Source organism: Amyelois transitella, chromosome 5, assembly GCF_032362555.1.
Source record: "Amyelois transitella isolate CPQ chromosome 5, ilAmyTran1.1, whole genome shotgun sequence".
Lineage (NCBI taxonomy): Eukaryota > Metazoa > Arthropoda > Insecta > Lepidoptera > Pyralidae > Amyelois > Amyelois transitella.
Window position 1 is genome coordinate 4233428 of NC_083508.1, and position 23373 is coordinate 4256800.

The window sequence follows — 23373 nt, forward strand, 5'->3', positions numbered from 1 at the left end:
ATTAATTATGTAAAATGAACATGTCACTTTATTTTTGTTAAGGTTATATTTTACATTTTTACAATTTACATTGTTACATGTTTGTTTATTTCCGATCAGTGTCCTCTGTATACTCCACATGCTAAATTATTATTACAATTATTTTTTAAGTAGGTATTTCTCACTGACTCCATTTCAACCGATACTGCTTACCATCTGAAATGGGATTTTAAAACAAAACCGCGTAACGGAATCTTTCATTTAGGTATATAAAACGACCGACAGATGGCGATAAGAACCAACAGCTTAAAATGCGTTCATTTATCCATGGAGGCTTTATAATACACAAGAAATAATAGGCAAGTATATTTCCTCTCAATTTGGATCGACTACAACTGGGATCGTACAAATCTGAACCCTAATGCTACCATAATTTTAAAAAAGTAATCATCAATTATAAAACAAACTCTTAATTATCGATAGCTGCATTGAAATACAAATACCTACGTTGGTACTGAGCAGGGATACATTAGTAATAAAAGTAATGTTTAAAAATAACTTAGTTAAATTAGTCTCGCTGAACCAATGACTATTTACTGAGTTATGATGAAGGGAAAACTTCGTAAGTAAAACCTGCACATTCAGGCAACATGTGTATCTATGACCCAACATGGGTTAGATTCTCCTGAAAATGAGATCTCAAGATTCGATTCTGAAGACTAGTTTTCGAAGCCCGGGCGTTTTATTTAAGGTTATTGCATACACTCTTAATAATACTGCCTTCAAAAATGCATCAAATTTAACCATTCTCTTCAGAGCTCCTCTCCTGAGAGTTGAGGCCGCTTTGCACAGAACCTTTCAAAGAAGGTACCAACATGTACAGATTTCTGACCTCCGTGACCGCTGAGAATCTAACCTAGATTGGATCATGGTTTAACTGTGATGTGGTTTGTGATGGCGAACTTATCTAACAGGTACGTAATGGTGAGGCACCATGTGATGTTTTTCTGTCTCTTGATATAAATATTTATAATAAATACTGATACCTCGACTGTTTTGAGGGAAAATGTTAACAAAAATACACCACACTCATAAGATAAATTAATAGCACTTTTTTGCTAGTAAATAATTTGTGTTTGATCACAAAACTCCTAACCTATAAAAATTAAATAACTTAAACAACTACAAACGAAAAGTATTCGAGACTTATGACAAGTTCTCAACTTAGTTATTAAATCCACTATAATTACTACATCATCAATTTTTCAACTAATATCACAAATAATTTTGCTATCATGCTTTGTCATACTTTTTTTATAACAGAACATCAGAATAATTTCCACGATTTGATCATTTTCCATTTTTGTTAAATGAATATCGGTCAATCTGATCAGTGTATTTAATAACGTTAATAAAACCATTAAATTGTCATGAAATGACAGTTTCCTAACGAACACTCTATAGAACTAGTAAAATACAGCACTGCACTATTTACAAGTCACATCATTAAAATAACGTAGATAAAAGCCGCCAATTGAAAAATTATTTTAATAATAAAATCTAAGAGCCTTATTAGAATTTTTATTCGTTAAGGGCATTTTCACAGCTTGGGCGATGACAAATTAAACTTCCATGAAAATGTGAAAATAAATATTTCAATCAGTTTCAATGTCCAAGCATGCCGTGAAAATTTCCTTTGCCAATAAAAATTTTCCATGTGTAATTTCCGATAACTGACTGAGAGCAAAACATGTTAACTAACCCCTCAAGTGCCAAATCGCTTGTCAAACGGACCTTTTTACAAACTATCATTAAATAATTGATCGTCACAAATCGACATAAGCAGTTAGGAGCAAAAAGATATTTTAACCTTTATTTCAGCTTGTAGTATTTACAGTAAACAGAAAAATGTGATAGGTACGCTTGGTCTTCATTGATGGGTGTACGTGCGGAATCTAGCTAGATTTTGTCTGTGAACAATGTACATATCCAATCCATGGATAAAAACAGTATTTTTGCTTAGCATAGGATTTTTTAGGTTTTACATATGTAGAGAGGCGCTTGGTTATTTTCAATATAAATATAAAATTTAAAAATATCCATGCGTACAACGAACATTGATTCTGCATTCAAAGCACTCAATCGACTTAAATGTAACTTAAAATAATATAATTTATTTAGCTTATTAATTACAATGTGTAAAAATGAGTATATGGTTGCTTAAGCATCACAACAAAAAGGTAAAGAATAAAAATATTGAAGGCTGACTATTATAACATTTCTTGTATTAAAACTATATGTATGAAAGGCACAGGATAACATTTGAATTATATTTTTTGTAATTTGTTTTATGTTTTATGTTAAATTTATTATTATTTAAAAAAATTAAAAATTCTTAATTTTGGACCTATTATGCTTACTTCGACTAAATATAAACTAACTATGACCCAATATAAACCTATTGCACGAGATGATTTTTATCATAGAGAATCATGAAGATTTGTTTACATCGTTTTGAATCCATAATAAACAAACCATATTTTAATTTAGTAATATTGCAGAATTGTTATTGAACTAGCTAAAAGACAGAAAATTAATAGCTTGATATTCCTAAGGTTAGAAGAGCAACATTCCATTCCCCGAAGCCGCATAAGTAGTAAAACATATAAGTGACAAAATATATACAAACTTTCCACGTCTTTCGTCTTATGCTATTTTTGTTCACGGAATGAACTTTTGATCCTGTTCACTCTAATATGAAACAAACCATTTTAAAATGATACACCGACTTCAGATAGAAAAAGCTAAGATAGATAATAAAAGATAGAAAAGGAAAGCTACCAAAATTAATAAACTTTCTTCTTTCGAATCGTAAATGGCTTATCAAAACAAACATGTCTGACCAATCAAAGTCTTTTAAATTCAGTAAGTGAATTAAGGTTTGGAAGGTCTGGGCGGCGCGGGCCGGTGTGGGCGCGGCACGGGCTCCTCGCACACTTCGTCATAGAGCGCGGTGTTGCTGTAGGTGGCAGCACTGTACCCGCCCTCACCGATCTCACTATACACATTACTGGCCGTATCGTTCACTTCATCATAAACATCCCTAGACGTAGACGCAATACTTGACCCATAAAAACTACTATAATTAGAATAATTACCATATTCAACATTCTGATACTTCATCGCGGAATAATTCTTAGAATTCTCCATCGAATCACTAAAGTTCCTCAACTTCTCACCGTCGTCTTCGTATTTAGGAACGTATATATTCTTCTCGTAATCGTTCGTATTTTTAGCACCGATCGGCGTCGACAATTTCTTATAATAATCCTTAGTTTCCAATATAAATTGCTGCTGAGAAGAGTTCACATCGTAATTGTTGTAAACGGGTATGTCATTATATCGATTATTCGAGTGGTTAGCATCGGCTGACGAAGATTGCGCGTCGCCGTAAATGCCGCTATTCGAGTAAATATTATCACTATTCGTATTCTTGTATCTGAGATTCAATGATTCTGATATTCTGTCGTCCAATGACAACTGCGCTAAAGCGGTGGCTACGCTGGGTTCATTGACATTTCTTTCTATAGAGAGAGCATTAGAACTAGGTATAGCACCATAAAGAGAATTATTAGGTTGTGATGAGTTATTTAGTGGTACGTTGTTGTATATTTGTGTCGAGTCTGAACTGGTCGAGGCTAGGAGATTATCTGCGGAATACCTATGAGATTCTTGTCTATTGTTAGGAATATCATCAACTTGAATATCGTAGTTAGGTCGCGGGGTGGTTTGGTTGGATGTTGGCCAAAATTGTGATGTGTCGAAGGGGTCTGGCTGGGTTGTTATACTGTTTGTGGTGATATTATTTAGCATAGATAAGTTATCTAACGACTTGGCACCGTAGAGGTTTGGCTGTGTTCTTGAGTTGGAGCTGTAGGATGGAAGGCTCTCTATACTCGGGTCTCCCCAGTCAGGTTCTAGATCTGTAAAAAAATGTTACAAAGATGTATAACACTTAAAAATGACAATGATATATAAGTTCAGTGCAGGTTTATCTCTATCTCTTTCTGGTCATAAAATATATTCGATTGCGTGGAATTTGCGATTAGAAGCCATTCAAGTAAGTTATATTTTAGATGCTATGAAATTACTTGATTAGTTATCAAAAAACCAACCACTCGGTATTTTATTGTAGTTCATAAAGTTACCACGGTCATATCTATAATATTAAAAGTGCATTTATTGGATCTGTTGGCGTAATAATTGGCTAGAATTGACGAGATGCCGATCAAAATATTTTTCAACACTTCTCGTATCTCTGTACTACCTATTATAATTTTATAGCATTCTATTTTCAAATGATGTACAAAGAAAATCGAACTCACTAATTTCAGGTACGTCGATGGGCTCGTCTAGTATGGACACGTTGTTGGAGGTCGATGTCTTTGCTGCGCCCGTTCGGGGACACGGAGGCAAATCCAGGTCGATCAACAGGTCCTCTTTTACTGAAACCACAAATATTACTTACTGACTTTTAAAGGGCTAGCCGATAAAGAATTTCTTCAATTATGCTCTGCTGAATTAAATAGACGTATCAATAATACCTCTATCAATAATGTAGTAGTATGACTTCACATATATTTGACACCGTTTTTTATCTCTTTGAAATTTGGCACACAGTTGCATGTTGAAAACATAGACATTTTCATGATTCTCAATCAATTACATTTACTTATCAGAATGTCTGTTTATTTGACTCATACCAGATAAACATTCACCTTGGCTCAAGCTTTTCGAATACGCGTCCCTCGCAGACCTCGACATCCTTTCTGCCGTTTTCAGTGTCCTATCATTGACCAGTTTGTTATAGTTGAAATGTTTGCTGCCCGTGTTGCCTCCGCGTATGGAGGGAGGCTGCGTGGACTCTATGGTGCGTCTTTTGCGGAGTGCCACGGAGTCTATGGCACCGTTTGTTTGGAGAAGGGTGGATGATGAAGATTGGATAGAAGCTGGAAAGTAATACTAAAATGAGATATGGTGCCTGGGGAAGTATAATCATATTTATAGAGAAATTTAGCGGAGATGGTTATAAGAAATACTTCCATCTTAGGTAGAACACTGTTCCTCCAATTTGCATTAAATGTACGCGAGCGAGGCGTGGATTAAACTCTAGTTTAATCTCAAATATTTTTGGTAATAATTGTACGTAGTATTATGTGTTTCGTTGTACAGTCATTCTTGAAGATGTTAAAAGGTGCAACTAGGGAACAATAAATTTTACCAAGTCCTACAAAAAATCCAAATTTATGTAATATGTACTCGTATTCCTTATGACAAACACACGTATTACAATTACTTAACTATAAAAATATGAATAATATTAGGGCGAGTGCCAATATCAAAAAGTAAACAATTCTAACAAGCGTCACACCCCAGATGTACAACGCGCTTACAAATAAATTATTGAAGAAAAAAGGAGTTCTGGGTACTTCGATAATAATGACTAAAATGCAAATCTTCTTATAAAAGCAATATGAGCACTCACAATCGTCGATGGTATATCCACACGGACGGGTGAGTGTAAAAATCAAGAGCCCGGATAGTTGCAAGTGAAAATTTTGTCTGCCTACCCCCATGAGGTAAACGTAATTTTAAGTATTATAATTGAAATTAACTTCTGTTCCCTCCGTGATTTAGTATAAAGATTAACATCACACTAACATGTTTATTTTCCGTTTTCCACTACAGCTCCATTAGTCACACGGTCGTGATAATAGCGTTACTCATAGATTAGCAATTTCCAATGCTAGATTGACGTATTGAAAACACGTTTGCAGTGAGGTGCATACAAAAATGGTACTTAATTATATACAACAATAGCTAGTTTAACCATATTACTGTTTAGATTATACGCACAGAGTCACACATATCTTGTGTTTGCCGCTTACGAAGTAAACAGAGTCCATAATCACAAGACTCGAAAGAAATTAAATTGAGAATCCTGTACAGGTTTTTTAAGACTTCAAAAAAATGAAGAGGTTCTTAATTCAACCGTATTAAATTATTCACCGAATCAAATGATATCGCTAAAATTATACCGACAGATAGATATAAAAGTGTTTCATTTCTCCTCTCACGGGTCTATTGGAAGAGATATCTTAAATTTTCTAATGTATTTTCTGTGTAGGTAGGTACATAAATAAATAAAAATTATGCATTTCGCACGAGTGAATCCGCGTGGCAAAATCTAGTATGTACCTGTGTCATGTTGATACCATGAGAGTTCAACAGTAAACTAACTTACGTCACACGTTTAATGAATACAATTTTAATTTCACTTTCGCTATTGAAAACAAAAGCTGAGCGGCGCCATATTGATATCGCTTCGCAGACGGTACGGTAATACGGCAATCGCACGTAATAATCGGATATTAGGGGCATCGTAACGTAATAGTGGTCGTAACTAACACGTGAATATGATTTCAATTAGTAGCTTTACACAAAACAAAAAGACTTAATGAATTATCATCTGTTTTTGTCAGTTGTAAAAAAAAATACAATATTTGCCTAAGTTACTCGTGTCGTGTAATGATACCCATATCATCCATCACTAATATTTTAAATGTTGTCTGTCTGTTTCGCATTCACGGCTAAACCGCTGGACCGATTTTGATGAAATTTTGAACACACCAAGAGGTGGCAAAAGCAGGTAGACACCAAGTGGTATTCAAGAGGACTAGTATTCATTGGGATATCCACTTGCTACGATCATTATCTACAGATTTTCATTGGTTTGATTAATCTTCACGATTACGGTTGCTCTCAAAATCAGCCTTGTATTATTATTTTGCCAATGCAACTTCTTTCATATCGGAATTAATTTAATGGCTATGATAATAATTAAAACAATACCTTTTCGCACGGGAGACAAAGTGTGAGATTTCTTCGCCGTTGCGCCCTGCTTGCTTTTGGTAGCTGATACTAAAGTGCTGAAAAAAAAATAAGTGGTGATGAAAATAATCTTGAGAGACTATTCCCTATCTTTGACAAGGCATTTGTCTCATCTTCCCTCCGTCTCTCTCCGAGAATAACTTAAAGCCACGCAAGATTAAATTGAACTGAGAATTTTGTTTGGTAAAAAAAATAATTTATACCTTAGATAGGTATGCCATTATAAAACTTAAAAAAAATGCGTTTGGTAGCCTCATGTGGTGTTAGCCAAATTTCCGTACAATAGTGCTCTTAAAATGATTTTTTATGGTACGGAACACTTAAGAAAAAGGAGGCCTGGCTCTAAATTAAGTAAAAGGACAGACGTCGTCCTCGCAAATGTATCAAATTTGACGAAACCTATAAAGTAAATTAGATTTTAATTCAAGAAGTCATTTGGGCTTTGTAAGTTATGTGATAGCCATACGAAATAATTTAGACTAGACATCTTCCTGGCGTTATGACTTAATTATATCATCTCCTCTCTAATAATATAAGAGGAATGAGAACAGAAAATTATGACCGAGACGAACGTGCCTTGATCAAAATAAGGGCATCCTGGCAAAAGGTCAGGTCAAGAGTACCCGAAACCGCCGAGCTTGTGAAGAGAGTAATGAATGTGCATGATACTTTTTTTTATTCAATAAGTTCGATGAACTTTCCTTAGGCAATTGGGAAAATAAATAAAATAAATAAAATAAATAAAATAAATAAATACATACGGGACAAATTGCACTGATTGAGTTAGCCTCGAAGTAAGTTCGAAACTTGTGTTACGAGATACTAACTCAACGATACTATATTTTATAACAAATACTTATATAGATAAACATCCAAGACCCAGGCCAATCAGAAAAAGTTCTTTTCTCATCATGCCCTGACCGGGATTCGAACCCGGGACCTCCGGTGTCACAGACAAGAGTACTACCGCTGCGCCATAGAGCGTCAAAATTATGTCATTACTCTTTATACTTACATACATTCATATAATCAGGTCTATTTCCATTGCGGGGTAAACAGAGCCAACAGTCTTACTTAATACTTACCTCGGGAACAAACCCACTTCCAGCGACCTCTGGTTCTGCCCCTTCCACCAGTGTAGCTCCGGCCGCTTGTCTATGAGCACGATGGCGTCGCCCGCCTCGATCGTCATCTGTCCTTGTCTCTTGTAGCTGCCATTGACAATTAAATTATGAAAGTTACGCGACTGCTTGTTAAGTGGAATTTAACATGCAATTTATGTTGCTTTAGTATTTATTAATAAAAAAAACATTTGAACGGGTGGAGTAATAGGTTAAATACGTACAATATATAAATTTTACAAGAACCCTTTACATAATAATCCACGCACTGATTAATAGATACGATAAACTGTAGTGTCTTTTAAATCAATCATTCGTCTATCGTCTCTAAATTCGTATAAGATTTTCTTGATTAACAAATAAATGAAATAAATTGGAACAACATACATTTAAACATACAATTACGCCACAACATCTTTCCACATCCCACGATCCCTTCATACTTCTTTCGCTTCATTGACGTAGGTACATAACTCTCTTCATGTCTTCATGCTAGCTCGTTAGTTTAAATTAGAATTAATTACAATATTGGCTTATTGCAAAAAATCAAAGGATGGAAAGCAATATTCACCTAAGCGCAGCGACGGCTGTCTCAAACTTGTTCATCTCCATATATCTGAGGATGCCCGCGAAGGTGGGTCTCTCCTTGGGGTTGAGGTCCCAGCATTGCATCATCAGCATGTAAACGTCGGGCGGGCAGGCATTCGGCGCTGTTAGACGCTGGCCTTCGCGCATTATTAATCGCAAAATTTCCGATCCGTTCAGGCCTAGAGTAGGTCAAGTTGAAATATTAATTATTAGAGGAAGCCAATAAACTCTATGGCCAACGAGTGGTTAAAGTATAACTAGTTGTAAGTGTAGAACCGTGGTAGGTAAGTAGATTCGATTTCCACTTCCGCCTCTTACCCACAGAGGACACACTCGGGATCAACGCCAGCAATAGTGACTCACCCCATAGTAAATTACTTAGAAGTCGAAAATTAGAAAAAAAAATGTTTTGAAGACATCACATAATTATATATGCCTACAAGTAAACGCTCAGACAATTCATCTCTCGCAATATTATATTTGACTGACGAAATTTGCATGTCAATTTGTGTAAATATTTGATTTGAGAGTAAAATCACTTTTTACTCTCAAATCATAACATCACACATCTCAAAATTACTAGCATTTAGCTAGAAAAAAAAAATTACGGCTCCATGCATCCACGGCTCCTATCCAAAAATAAACATTTCCCAAAAAGCAGCAAACATCCAGACATCAAAAGAGTGCAAGAACCATCTGGTTCGCACCTACTCCGGCGCACACCACGGGATTAGCACGCGTCTACTAACGCTGATCACGTATCAGAGTATACTCACAATTGTTTAATATTTAGTAATGTCAGTAGGGTTACGTACCCATCCATGGTTCCTCGCCAAAAGTATACATTTCCCACAGAGCAACAGCGAACATCCAGACGTCGGAAGCATGCGAGAATTGCCTGGTACGAAGCGACTCCGGCGCACACCAGGGAAACGGCACGCGGCGACGCTCGCTCATTACGTAGCAGTCATCCGCATCGGGCAAAGCTCGCATCAATCCAAAGTCACCGATTTTCACCTGTTATAAGATTAGATGAATTATTTAGTATCATTTATGACTTTAAGAATTCTTAGGACTTAAGCTATTATTACAACAATACTTACTAAATCTAACGTTGAAAGCAAAATATTTCTGCATGCAAGATCTCTATGCAGAAATCTGTTTTTCTCCAAATGCGCCATGCCTGCTGCCACTTGGCTGGACCACTTTAATATAAAGTTCAATGAAACCTTCCCATTTTGGGCTCTGATATAATCCAACAAAGCACCCATAGGAGCCAGCTCACAGACCATCATTAAGGGATGGAATACAACCCCATGTAACTTAATCAAATTGATATGTTTCAAACTATGCATGGCTTCCACTTCTCGTCTAAAATCATCATAAATCCCAGGCTGTGAAAAAGCATCAGCTTTCAAAACTTTGACAGCCACTGGAATGGTCTGCTGAGGGTGATTTGAAACTACCCACTCTCCCTTCTTAACTACCCCAAATGAACCATTGCCTAGTTCATTGTGTAATCTAAAAAAAAATACAAGATACATTGAATATAATACTTAATACATAGGAAAATTGACTTTTTAAGTGTTAATGTTATATTAATATACCAAATAAATTCTTAGTATTCTTATTTTTTAGTTTCGTATTAGTGCTGTGTGGTTCCCGGCACCAATACTAAAAATAATAGGACCAATCCATCTCTTCCCATGAATGTCGTAAAAGGCGACTAAGGGATAGGCTTACAAACTTGGGATTCTTTTTTAGGTGATGGGTTAGCAACCTGTCTTGAATCTCAATTCTTTCATTAAGCCTAATAGCTGAATGTGGCCATTCAGTCAGTTCAGTCTGACTGTTGGCTCTGTCTACCTCCAAGGGATATAGACGTGACCATATGTATGTATGTATTGGGAGATTTTAATAAAAACAAATTCTAATTAAATGGATCCCCATAAGTTTACTCTGATGTTATAATGTCTTAAATTTTGAGTTGGCACTGTGCTTTATTACAAGGTTTTTAAAGATATTTGTTAAAAAAAAATAAGTTAATATTTGACATACTATAGAAGAAACACTTTAATATAAAAAAGTATCCGTCAGGATATTGAACTTACATAATATCTTTCTCTAAAATTATACAAGTGGTTCTAGGTTCTGCTGGTTGGGGAGGCTTCAGTGCAGCATCAGTTTTCTCTCTTGACATAGAACTTGATGATGATCCAAACAATTTGTTCCAAAACTTGCGGTTCCATAATTGCAATTTCTTCTTCCTGACTGCATCAAATAGTCTACGAACACCAGGCTTACTGATTCCAATCCTCTCTAAATCTTCAGCATGTACGTAATCAAAATGTGCTAATCTTGTTATCTACGAAAAAATAACAAGTGTGTTACTCAAAACAAATAAAACAACAAACAACAATTAAAGACAGTTGTTTACCTGTAGTTGATCCCTTATTGGTAAATAAAATTGTTCAAGCTGTACATTTTGCAGAATCTCACATAACCAATCTGTTCCTGAATCCATCTTTAAAAAAACTAGTTACTAGATCAAGACAAGTATCATCTCAAGCAGGAAGTTCCAGGCATGAAGATTGCGAATGTTGGGAAATTATGGTAATGGGATAGCCTTGTAGATTTGACATAACCCAAAGACGAAGAATATTATACAAAACAACATTCACTAAGTCACATTATACCATTACCACTGAAAATAAAAGTTTTAAATAGCTATTTTTTAATTATATTTCTCAAATTACAAGCAACACAGTTACAATCATCATTCACGCAAAAACGAACTGAAAATTGGACAGATAAACAATTGGAACTGTCAAATCAAAAGTAGTCACTGTCAAGTCGATGTTTGTCAAATATTTAGGTGTTGCTATACTTTATGCTAGACATATATTAATATCTGTGCTTGCCATATTGGCAAAGAAATATTATAAAGTATTAGCATATCAAAGAAAAGACAGAGAGAAAGGTGTTTGTTTGTTTGCAAATTCTTTATTGAACATTAAAATAAATATGACAAATTTTACATATGAAAGAAAAATAAATATTGCATTGGTGCATAAAGTACAAATAATTTTATTCTAACTTTTGAGTTACCAAAAGATGAACATTTAGGGACCTTTCTTTATTATATTTAGCTATGAACTGTTTTCTCAAACATCTACCTAGTTATCTCTCATCAAAAATTATAATGTTACAAATGGAAATGGATAAAGAACTTACTTTTATATATTACTATATGTATTAAATTAGGTATTAACTTTCCATCGCGATTTTTCATTTTGACAGATGTCTGTCGTTTGGTTTGGTGTGAGCCATGGTGTGAGTGTTGTGCACTCGTGAGCTTTTTCGAGCCTTTGCAGTTCACACGGAGCTCTCGTGGATTCCGATATATTCGTCGTAATTATAGAGCTACTTATAAATACAGAAAGAAAACCTACTGTTTAATTTTAATCCTGTAAATATTTTAAAAACTTAGCAAGATGCAAAAACCTTCGGATGAAAGTGTTTCAGAAATTAAAGTGGTAGACTTCGGTTCTATTCCCGTGGACAGTGTAGTTGAAAAATATGTTAATTTAGAAAATACAGACGAGGTTAATTCATACTTACTTTACATACCTACTTACTTACTTACAAATTATGATAAACGCCTAGGTCTACTCATATCTTTGAGTCTCAAGAACAACATAGGCTAAATTTTCGCGGGCGAAGTCGCAGGTTAAATAGCTTTCTGAAATATCACTATCGTAATCGACCTTCTCCCAATAACATTCTTAGTTATATGCTTCAACCCTCGAGAGATAGGTAATCTAAAAGTAGTAGGTACGGTCGATTCGTTGCATACTGTGAAACGATTTAGCAGTTATTTCGTCGAGCACCAATTTCTTGCGAATTTTCGCTTGCCAAGCACTCTTCTACTAGGACAGAGGAAAAGGTGCAATGCGTCCTATGTACCCGATTAGTTTTTATCATCGGTCAGGCTCTTACTTTCGCCCTTATACCTACTCGTATAATCCTTTTTTAGGTCATGGTTAGAACGTTAGGAATAGTGATTCATTACAGGCTAAAATTGTGGCGCGGGTGGATCCGTGACCTTGACGTTGTAGGACCTTAGATTAACCGGATTTCATAACTTATTACAGAAAGTACTTACGTATCGAGTTTCCTTGCTGTATTTACCAAACGGAATCGATCGTGTATTCAAAGTGTCTCTCACAGACACGGTGGTAAAACCAGGAGACCTGGCTGAAATTAGGATACAGTTTAAGCCGAATGTGGTCGGTCAGTCTTTCACAGAATACTACATAGTTGATGACACCGCAGGGAACAGTTTCAGATTGACCATCCGTGGAAAATGTTTTGGTAAGACTTATCTACCCAAATAAGTTACATCAATCTTGGTTTATTAGTTTGCCTTCTACCTCTGGGGAGAGAAGATCATTAAGATATAATTATACTCTTAAGCCCGGTAAGTATTACTGTAAGCGAGTACCTACCGATTACATTGTTACCCTGATAAAAGGGAAACAAACCCAGCTTGAATCATGGATCATAGGTGTTCATTTCTTTATTCATCGATTACGACATCGACTGGAATGGAATTAACGGTGTGATGAAATATCATGGCACAAAGTTAAAACCAAATTTATATTGTTATCGAAACAAATTTGTAGGAATGAATTGAGGTCCCATTTCAAAAATTGCTCCGAATTCTACACTTTAAGGTCCGAAAGTAACGCTGAGCGAACGAAAACTAGAGTTTAGAATATGCAAGAATGTTTCGGAGCAAAGAAGAGAAACAATTCAGATTGTCAATAAATCTTCTGTGGATACAACATACCAGTGGTTAATGCCTTTAAATGGTCAAGGATTCTTCCAAGTGAGATTTTAAAGGATTTTATCCCGTTTGAAAAGGTCTATGGTACACGTTATTCTGCTAAACATGCTGCAGATCACTTTCGTCTTTGTGTCCTCAACCACTTATAGGGTTAGCTAATCGCTCCCTCTCTTATAAAAAGCGTGTTCTTAGATAGGTTCTTCGTGGCATCCTTAGTTGTAACAGTTCGAAGTACGTAGTCAGCGTACCGTCACTTTCTTCCAATAAATTTTTTAACGCTTGCTTTCCTCCGACAAAGTTATCACGGTTTCTTTTAAGTCAGTCACAATAAGTATTCAAAGTAAACCGGATCTCTATCAAAATGGTAAAAGCCGATATAATTTAGAGAAATATCATTAAATTGGGAAGACAATACTTTATTATGATCTCTAGGTATAGGCTACTTTACTAAGTAGGTAGATATTATTACATAGCAACGAGATCATAATATTGTTTTTCTTTTATAAGTCATTCACTTTATAGATATCGACCGGTAACTGCGGCCTCATAAGAGCATACGAGACAATCATGGCATCGGTCCTCTTCTCTGGTACCGCACTTGGAATTTATACAGCTGAACTTGTATGTTTGGTTTTGAATCAGGTAACTTTTATAAGCAGGTGTATATCTTTTGTAATTTGTTACATTTTTTTTATTAAATTGTCTTAGTTGGGAAAACTTAGGTACAGCCACGAGATGCCTTGCCAAACATGAGTAACTTGTATCGAGTGTTTTGATGATCTTGACTCCCTTTTGGATATTGGAAGACTTATCGATATAAGATAACTATTTTTCTAGGATCCACTCTTCCTAAATGTAGTCGCTACTGTGGTATTACCCGGCAATCCGTTATTTAATATAACCGACCACGTTTTCGAAAAGAGTTGGAAGCGTAAAAGCCGTTACACTCACCTAATGGAGAACAGCCTCAACCGGTTGGGATACATACCTGCTGCTTCGGTATTTGAAAGATACTTGGACTTTGGTATGGGAAGCGTTTCAGACATCACTTTGAACATATCACAGACTTTGTGCATTACTAATCATGAACAAGATGAAGGATATATACAATGGGTGCCAGGTCAGTTTCATGCGATACATATTTTTTACTTTCAAGAGATTTAATTAATGTGTTTATATCCATGGTGAATAAAGCACGACGAGCAATTCGTTTCAGATGCTGATGAAGTATTTATGATTGATCCAATTGACTCTGTGATCCCAGGAAACGAATCTAGGCTGTTTACTGTTAGATTCAGGTATTTTATATCATTATACAAACGCACGTTCATTGATTAATTATCGCATGCTTTCTAATTGTACAGCATTTGCATATACAAAATTGAAAAATATATGAAGAAGTGTCAATTTCCTAATTTATGAATCTTTCCAATATATTTTCTTAACTTTTTTTTTTAAACAACGAAATGGTCCAGGCCCAAATTGGCGAACGAAGTATTCGGGTACCTGATGTGCGGCGACTTCCAATACAAGCAATTTGACCCCGACACGGACGTGGTGAAGCTGAAACACACGTGGTTTCGAATACCCTGCGTTGGTAACACATGGCCACCTTGCACGCAATGGGGTGCAGACTGCGACTGTCCTACTGAGGTGAGGATACTTTAAACTAAAGTTCCTAGACAACATGACACAACATCACTACATAGTATAAAACAAAGTCGCTATTTTAGTCTGTTTGTCTGTATGCTTAAATCTTTAAAATTACGCAACGGATTTTGATGCGGTTTTTTGTAACAGGTAGAGTGATTCAAGAGGAAGGTTTTTATGAATAATTTTTTCCGAATTTTGCACCCGTGCGAAGCCGGGGCGGGTCGCTAGTTATTGATAAGTCTAAGTTCTATTGTAATATTTCAAAAATTGTATATCTAACCAGAATTAAATATAAAAAAATATGCTTTTCCTGCCTCCCTAAATGATACCTATCCTATTCTACAATCGCTTTCCCTAAAACATTCCTAACACCGTGTTATCATTTCATAGGTTACATTGCCACCAACTGTGCCAACGAGAACAACATTCACCAACTTTATGTTGTCAAACAAATTAGAAATACCGATGTATTACAAATTCGAAGCACCCTATGCTACGTAAGTAATATTTCCAGTATTTATACCTCCCGCTTCTACATAACAGGACGCAAAGTCAATAAATATTATTTTTGATTCAGAAATTTCGTTGTGATGCCCATGTGTGGAATTGTGCCAAGTCGAGGATGGCAGATCATATCCGTGGCATTGGAGCCTAAATCTTATGGAGAATATTTTGAAACATGGAATCTTGTTATCAACAAAGCCCATAAAGTAATTTTCAGTTTGTTTTAAAGCTTTCATCTTTATGCTTACTTGCTTTATATATTAGCTTAGTCTTGTCCCTACTCTGCTCTGGGCCCGTCCATTTGTTTGTTATAAGAAGTACCTACTTATGTACTACTTTCTACCTTTACCTGGCTATATTACCATTAATAATAATAATAAACACCACAACAAAGATTCCAACTTAATTTTTCCCAATTTCTTTCAGGGCGCTTTCAAAACCACACGACTGACCTTATGCGGGAACGCGGAGGTCAGCCACGTAGAAGTGATGTCCCACGGAATCGCGCCCGCCACCCACGCCATGTATGAGTTCCAGCCCACCATTACTGGTTGCACTAACTATTGCACCGCTTACCTGCACAACCTCACGAGGATGGAAGTCCAGTAATTCTATTTTTCCTTGCATTTGCGTATGGCTATTGGCTTTTATTGTTCGAAATTGCTTGGTTTTGGATGCTTTTCATTGTTTAACTTTTCAGTGGGTCTTTCCGGTTTTATTCGCGTTTTAAAGCTTATGTATGCACTTATTTCTAAACTGCTTTTAATGTTTCTGCTGTGCTTAAATCATCATAAAATCACAACAATTTATTGCACCGCTTATCTTTAGCCTTAGGATCCTGAACAGCGTGTCATGGTTGGGAGCTGATCACGCGGGCTGTATTGTTCTGCCGCCGAAGGAAATAGTCCCATACCACTTCTGGTTCTTCCCCAAGATCGCGGACAAAGTCTACGAGACAACTATAACGTGCTCTTGCGTTTGTTTGATCAATGAAAAGTAAGAACAGTTTAGTCTTTAGTATGTATAAGAGTATATTGGAGAACAAATTTCATAGGCTCTTGTTTCTTCATAGGCTCTTATTTTCTTTAGTTTTAACGAAACATATTTTACAGGCCTGTAGGAGAACCAACGGAAATTTTTATACGCATAATTGGATTTTCGGAGTTTCCAGATTTAAGGGTACATTTTAGTCTTTAAATATTACATATACATACATATGATCATGTCTATATCCCTAGCGGGGAAGACAGAGCCACCAGTCTTGAAAAGACTGATAGGCCACGCTCAGCTGTTTGGCTAAGTGATAGAATTGAGGTTCAAATAGTGACAGGTTGCTAGCCCATCGCCTAAAAGAGGAATCCCAAGTTTATAAGCCTATTTACGACATCCGTGGGAAAGAGATGGAGTAGTCCTATTCTTTTTTGTTATGGTGCCTGGAACCACACGGCACCATTACAAACGACAAAATATGAAATCTTTCAGGTGTTACCAAAGAAAACAAATCTTCACGACATTGTTGTGGGCGAAAGTCTTTCGTTTTCCGTCAAGCTATATAACTATGGAAGTTGCTTCTTTACTTCACAACTGTTCCATGAAATCGATGGTATGGGGGATGACTTCAGCACTGACAGGCTGGAAATAGTTTCCACAGTTGTAAGTCAAGTTTAACATTTACAATTGAAAATAATACAGATTTATTGTTGTTTATTTAGCTTTTATTTTTGCTAGTTCAGGATCATATTATTGATTAAAGGCGCAGTACAATCATTAAATACCACAATGGATAGGCTAAGCTTAAACTACTGCCCAATGTTTTGACAGAATAGCCTGAAACCATCGAATCATTGCGATGTAATGATGACCGTTACGCCAAACGGCGCCGGGGCTAGGAGGATCTACATCAAATACAGTGTGCTTTATCGCACAGAAGATGGAGAAATTGAGGAAATACAACCAGTTACGAAGACTATTTGCACCATTTGGTATGATGGGATTTATCCTACATTAAAGGTTTGTTGCTTAATTATCATCCAGTTGATGTGAACAATTATTTGTACTTTCACACAAATTCAATATTCGGTTCTGGTCTAAATGTGGCAGACTGAAAGGTCGACTATAAATTTCTTCTGTTATTTTAGGTGAAACGAACAATATCAACAAAATGTCCGATTATATTGAGCAATCACTGTGTTTGGAATATCGTTAATGTTGAAGAGTAAGTAGCTTTTTCTATTAAATCACAAAAATCACGTATCTGATTGATCGCATCAAAATTAACTATGTAATTAGTAATGAATTTTTACATAATGTATTTCACGTAGATTAAACAAAGCCTTTGTGGATTGCCGTCCTAACAAGCCTCTGTCAGTCAACATCTACGCGCCTGATTTGTGCGTGCGCACGGGCGGCGTCGAGTTCATATTCGTGATCGGTTGCATATACAATGCGCCTGTAGCATGGAGAATGAGAAGGGAGAAGATTTGCGAATGCGAAATGATCGAGGTCCAAATTGGGATATCAATGTATGAGATGAGGCATACGTGCACTCACAGACGTTTGGTGCAGTTGTCACCACTCAGCGGAATTGTTACCGTATGTAGAAGTACCTACTATTTTTTTTCTTGGCGAAACACAGTGTACAGTGCAATGCTCGTATTATAGAAAAATAACCGTAGGTGCTATGTTAAAAGGCATTCAATGGCCCAATGTGTCTGAAAAGATAATGAGGTACCAAAAACTGATTGCAGAATAATCGTACAATTTCATTATTTCTTTACTAATTTATGTACACAGAAAACATTGAGACTGATAAACACAAGAAACAAAATTACAAAGGTTCTGCTTATTTCAAAAGAAATCTCTTCCAGCAGACCCGAGATAGGGTGACAGGCGTGTACTCCACTCACACAACTAATAATAGACATACATAAACAAATACATTATATAAAATATAATAAAATACATATATAAATGCAAAATAATAAACTTACATAAAGTATATACAATATTTTTAATTAATTTTTTAAATTGGGACAGTGATTTAGAGTCACGTATCATCTACGTAATCACGCTTCATATGTGCCGATGTATTGATTTTTCTACGCGAGAGCATACATAGACAATTCCGTAAAAAAAATTGATGTTATTTCGAATAATTCACACAGACCCTGCAATATTTTCAGCCTGATACACCAAACCTGGTTTTCTTAAAAGTAGACTACGAATTCGAGGGCGCCAACGTCCTTTGCTATCTAATAACGATGCCTAACAATAGAACGATTTACCTATACATCAACTTATACGCCCATCTGAATACGAAAGGTATTCTGACTCCTTTGAGAAGATGCGTGGGAGTCACAGAATACCTGGCTGTTTTGAACTGTGGTCGTGTGCCAATCAATAATCTGGATCCAGTTATAAGAGTAAGCATGTTAAAATATCCATGATACTGTCACGACTTTATCCTGTACCTATGTAATAGAGTTATCTTTGAAGCGACAGGTCTAACCTTTTTTTGGCTGGTTGATTATTTAAAAAATACGCCAAATATTACTGGTCTCAGTCGATCGGATTTTAATTTGAGTAATTTCTCCCCGCCCCACAGTGCTTGCTGAAAGAAGTATTTTTAGAAGTGTAGTATTTTTTTTGTAATAGACCCAGATCAGAATGTAATTGTTACTTTATTTCAAACAACTTTACTGGATCAATTGCATCAAATAGCAAAAGAACCAGGCCACGATGGATAAGCTACCGCATGCAAAAAACTAATAAGTAAAAAACTGCATACCAAATCTCCCAGCGAAAGAAATAAAAAACAAAAAAACACTTTCAGATCGTGTGGTTATACAACCCGACGGAAGTGTTTACAACGTGGCGTCTATTGCGCGGGAACACGATTTCTCCCGACTCAGTGATTCGCTGTTTGCTGTATTTCGCCGAAGTGCCACCGCTGGGCAAATTGGCTATACCATTCTCATTTATGCCAACCGAAATGGTAGATTACGAGGTAAAAAAAAAATATAGTCATCAAATTTTTGACCTAATATTTCAATGAGCATCGATACCCTCCGGTAGAATCGGTCTTTCACAAACGGGCCGTTTTCCCAAATGGTCTGCATTACAAAAAGGCGTACATTTTTAATCTGTAAATTAATTTATTCATCAGTTTTTTTTTTGTCCAAATGGTAAACATTCTGTCGGCTATGGTTTGGAATTTTTCGGATAGTCTTCATCTACTTTGTGCACCAAAAGTCACTTAAAGGGGTCGACGTCGACTAACTACGCACTAGCGGCACTTTTTTCAACGAGTCGGTGTACGGCGTCGTCGGCGTCCTCGTAAAAAGTGTTAGTGGAGAATGGTAAATGTGTGTGGAAATTGCAGGTAGTATTCCTCTGTTCGTTTGGTTACGACACGGAAAAAATAAAAGTATTTGGGCAGGGCGGTTTGCCCAACTGTATAGAAACAAGGCTCGACATACCCAGTTATGTGGAAAGGGTAATTAGATCCGCGTATAGGAAAGAAGTCGTAAGTTAATTTATTTTAATAATTAATGTTATTTATATAAGGATCGATTCTATTATTGTTCTCAATATTAATAAAATAAGTAAAAAAGCTATAAAATTTTAAAAATAGTAGGTACATATATTGCCTTTAATTAATCCGAAGTCATAATCATAATTCTTAACATTAAAAAACAAATGTATCCAACAGATATATCTTTCCGTCGAACACATAACGATACCGATGATGCCCACTCATTCGTTGTCACGAGACATCATTGCGATTTGCAACGATACAGACAGCATCATACGGTTTATTTGGCTACCGTAAGTTTTATTTGTACCTACGTAAATGCTTGTCTGGAAATAGATTGGGTCAATTCAAAGTTGCAATTAATATGAAACCGCGTAAGGTCTTACATTCTAGGAACTCTTTACATAAGTACCTACCCACAATCAAAGTTTCAAAATGGTAGCCGTTACTTTTGTGTGTACTGTGATTGGTGTGGTAACCAAAGATTGAATTAACAGAGCTTATTTTAAGTTGGTAAAAATGTATTTAATTTACAGCGAAAGAATAGCAAACATCATAAATATAGTAATGACCCCATGCTGGGGGGTAATTCAGCCTAAAACTACGGAGTGGATCACGATGACCGTCTACACTTTGCAAGAACCGGCCACGTTCACGTAAGCGCGATAATAAAATAATATTCCCCTGTTAAGGTTGACAAGGGAGTCGCTTCATGTCCAAACCTGACTTACTAAATTGAGAATCATCATACGCCCGGGCTCCTTACCAGAGGTGAGAATGTAACAGTGACAAATGAACGGATAAGACTCCATTCTACTGATTCAATTCATATAATTTTGGTTAAATACTCACTATGTTTTCATAATTATATGTTTTGGAGGAACAAATACTTAAGTAATATTGCAGTTTTCTAACCAAACCGAAGTAGATTCCAACCAATTTCTTTTTTCAACTGATGATAAAGTTAAATAAATCCATAGAACAACTGTGGCATGCGAGATTCTGGATCTGACCGAGCGAAAAAAATACCAGCGAAACGAGTTACTAAGGAGGAATAAAATAGAGAAATGCAACCAAGAATTTATCATCACCGAAAAAGGTTTAACTCATCCAGTAAGTAATCAAATGGAAAAATCGTCTGTAAAATTGAAAACTCAAGGGACCTTACCAAGGTCCCATGAGAAATTATTCTTCTTTCACAACTAGGTACTTAATACCGACACCAAGAAAAAAAAAAACTTCTCAAATTAATATAACTATATTAAAAAAATACGTTGCTTCCCAACACTTTCAAGGCGTCTGTGATGCGATATTCTGAGATGTTTGGAATCAAAGTGATCTCTATAGATAATACCATCCATTTCTAGAAAAGAGTGTTCCTTTTATTTCTCATTTCAGGGCATAAATGATTCCCCTCCCTACGTATTGGACATAGTAAAACCCGTGCCGTTTTACTTGGCAATGACAGTGTCAATATGCTCTAAAGGCCAACGGGATGGCTTTCCCAGAATGCTTTTGAAACAAATGTGGGAGCAGGTATGCATGCAATATTTAAAGGGTAGTTATGAAGGAATGATGGCTGATCCTTCACTTAAATGTTCGCAAGTAAAAGTCTACATTAATTAAGAACTACGGAACCATAGCATGTTTTTATTAGCCAAGCTGAAGATTGTGAAATGAGGTGTGGCTTAAAGATTGTATATGCACTTCCATGTCAAGCCCAATTATTCGGCTAAAGTATTACTGAGCGAAAGGAATGCGATCATTTCATTGATTAATAATCGTGTTTTGTTTATTAATAATAATCAATGTTTTGATTTGTTGATTCATCAATATGTAGCGACCCGCCACGGTTTCGCACGGGTAGCATTCATAGATAAACCTTCCTCAGAAAAACCCTCTTTCCAACATTTCAAACACGAATAAAATCCGTCAACAACTTTCCAAGATCAGCGCATACATACAGACACATAAAATAGGGGGACTTTATATATAAATTTATAGTGATTTTAAATAACCAAAAATGTTTTATAGACTCCGGCATACGATCTGCTATCATCGGATCTCAGCGATTATGGAGGCATTAACAGATCCTCCACAGGCAACAATATGACTACTGCTGACATAATACGTGTTATAGATGGTGTATTGTGGTAGGTAACATTTTTCATATTATCTGTAATGGCCTCTTAGTGCAACCATGAGATACACGTCACCTTCATTCTGTCGTAGTCGGGTAAAACTTGAACTTTACAATTATGCCCACAACTCCACCTGCGTAAATGTCATGTTTGTTTCCCGTTTCGTTTGTGTAGATATTTTGGTTAGGATACCTACACTTTTAAAAGAACATACCTACATGTATCAGCTATCTAGGGCGAGTACGTTGTCTGCCAGTAATGGTCGTAGTCGGGTAAAACTTGAACTTTAGAATTATGCCCACAACTCCACCTGCGTAAATGTTATGTTTGTTTCCCGTTTCGTTTGTGTAGGTATTTTGGTTAGGATACCTACACTTTTAAAAGAACATACCTACATGTATCAGCTATCTACGGCGCGTACATTGTCTGCCAGTAATGCAAGAGATTTATGTTGATTTTATCGGAATTTGTTTTTAGGGATGCCCTTCACAGCAAGATGTTTAAGAATCAAATTAAATATTTAGCGAGGGAGGAAATACCAACATATTCTCAATTAGTGAAAATGATTGAAACTGATAAGAAACCTCGTTTGAGTCGCAGGTAAGTTCATATAAGAACTTCTTGTAAATTGATAAAAAATTATCTAAATTATTTTCTGGACAAAATCTTGTTCTAATAGATGCTTTTTCAATTTTCAAATAGATGCTATCTTTACCCTATCTGCATTGTGAAATATATACATTTTCTAGTTAAAAAATTCGATCTGAACAAAATCACAACAAAATATAATTTGTTTCAGAGTAACCTCTGGGATATGCGACGCCATTGTCAACAAAGCTGTTTTCCACGTCTACGGTCTCAACCCTAAACATGACAATATGGCTATATTGGAAGCTGAGGAATAATCCCTAATTTTTGTGTTTAACATTTTACTAGATACATTTTTTAAATAATATGTAGCAAAAGTCACGTTGGAAACCTATTGTAGGTTGTCCCATTTTAGGGTTTCTTGCTAGAGAATAAATATATAAAGTTACCTCGTAACATTATTTT

The 23373-nt window shown here is 36.0% G+C and overlaps 2 protein-coding genes across 2 annotated transcripts; one reads left to right on the forward strand and one right to left on the reverse strand.

Annotated features, from left to right (window-relative positions):
- Positions 1-28: 28 nt before the first annotated feature.
- On the reverse strand, positions 29-11419 carry LOC106139215 (activated Cdc42 kinase Ack). The gene is made up of 10 exons (XM_013340608.2): positions 11077-11419; positions 10751-11004; positions 9743-10160; positions 9455-9656; positions 8623-8818; positions 8016-8141; positions 6892-6968; positions 4758-4988; positions 4365-4484; positions 29-3962 (listed from the first exon to the last, which is right to left on the reverse strand). Exons 1-10 carry the CDS (start codon positions 11161-11163, stop codon positions 2914-2916), a joined length of 2760 nt encoding a protein of 919 aa, XP_013196062.2. The 5' UTR covers positions 11164-11419; the 3' UTR covers positions 29-2913.
- A 714-nt stretch (positions 11420-12133) lies between these two features.
- LOC106138429 (cilia- and flagella-associated protein 65) lies at positions 12134-23269 on the forward strand. Its single transcript, XM_060944342.1, has 26 exons — positions 12134-12244; positions 12794-13013; positions 13376-13530; positions 14011-14130; positions 14326-14608; positions 14705-14786; positions 14964-15141; positions 15532-15638; positions 15719-15851; positions 16072-16250; positions 16474-16641; positions 16758-16824; positions 17128-17298; positions 17467-17655; positions 17784-17860; positions 17967-18237; positions 18828-19067; positions 19478-19651; positions 20027-20170; positions 20357-20472; positions 20716-20835; positions 21160-21292; positions 21578-21715; positions 22214-22332; positions 22798-22920; positions 23120-23269. Exons 1-26 carry the CDS (start codon positions 12134-12136, stop codon positions 23223-23225), a joined length of 3924 nt encoding a protein of 1307 aa, XP_060800325.1. The 3' UTR covers positions 23226-23269.
- The last annotated feature ends 104 nt before the right edge of the window (positions 23270-23373 follow it).

Coding starts and splice junctions, on each gene's coding strand:
- LOC106139215 (XM_013340608.2), bottom strand. CDS start 11,163: ATGGATTCAGGAACAGATTGGTTATGTGAGATTCTGCAAAATGTACAG. Junction 8,819..9,454: donor TGGCGAGGAACCATGGATGG/GTACGTAACCCT, acceptor GACCTACTCTAG/GCCTGAACGGATCGGAAATT. Junction 6,969..8,015: donor GAAGTGGGTTTGTTCCCGAG/GTAAGTATTAAG, acceptor TTTTTTTTTCAG/CACTTTAGTATCAGCTACCA.
- LOC106138429 (XM_060944342.1), top strand. CDS start 12,134: ATGCAAAAACCTTCGGATGAAAGTGTTTCAGAAATTAAAGTGGTAGAC. Junction 16,642..16,757: donor GTTTGTTTGATCAATGAAAA/GTAAGAACAGTT, acceptor CATATTTTACAG/GCCTGTAGGAGAACCAACGG. Junction 17,861..17,966: donor AATATCGTTAATGTTGAAGA/GTAAGTAGCTTT, acceptor TATTTCACGTAG/ATTAAACAAAGCCTTTGTGG.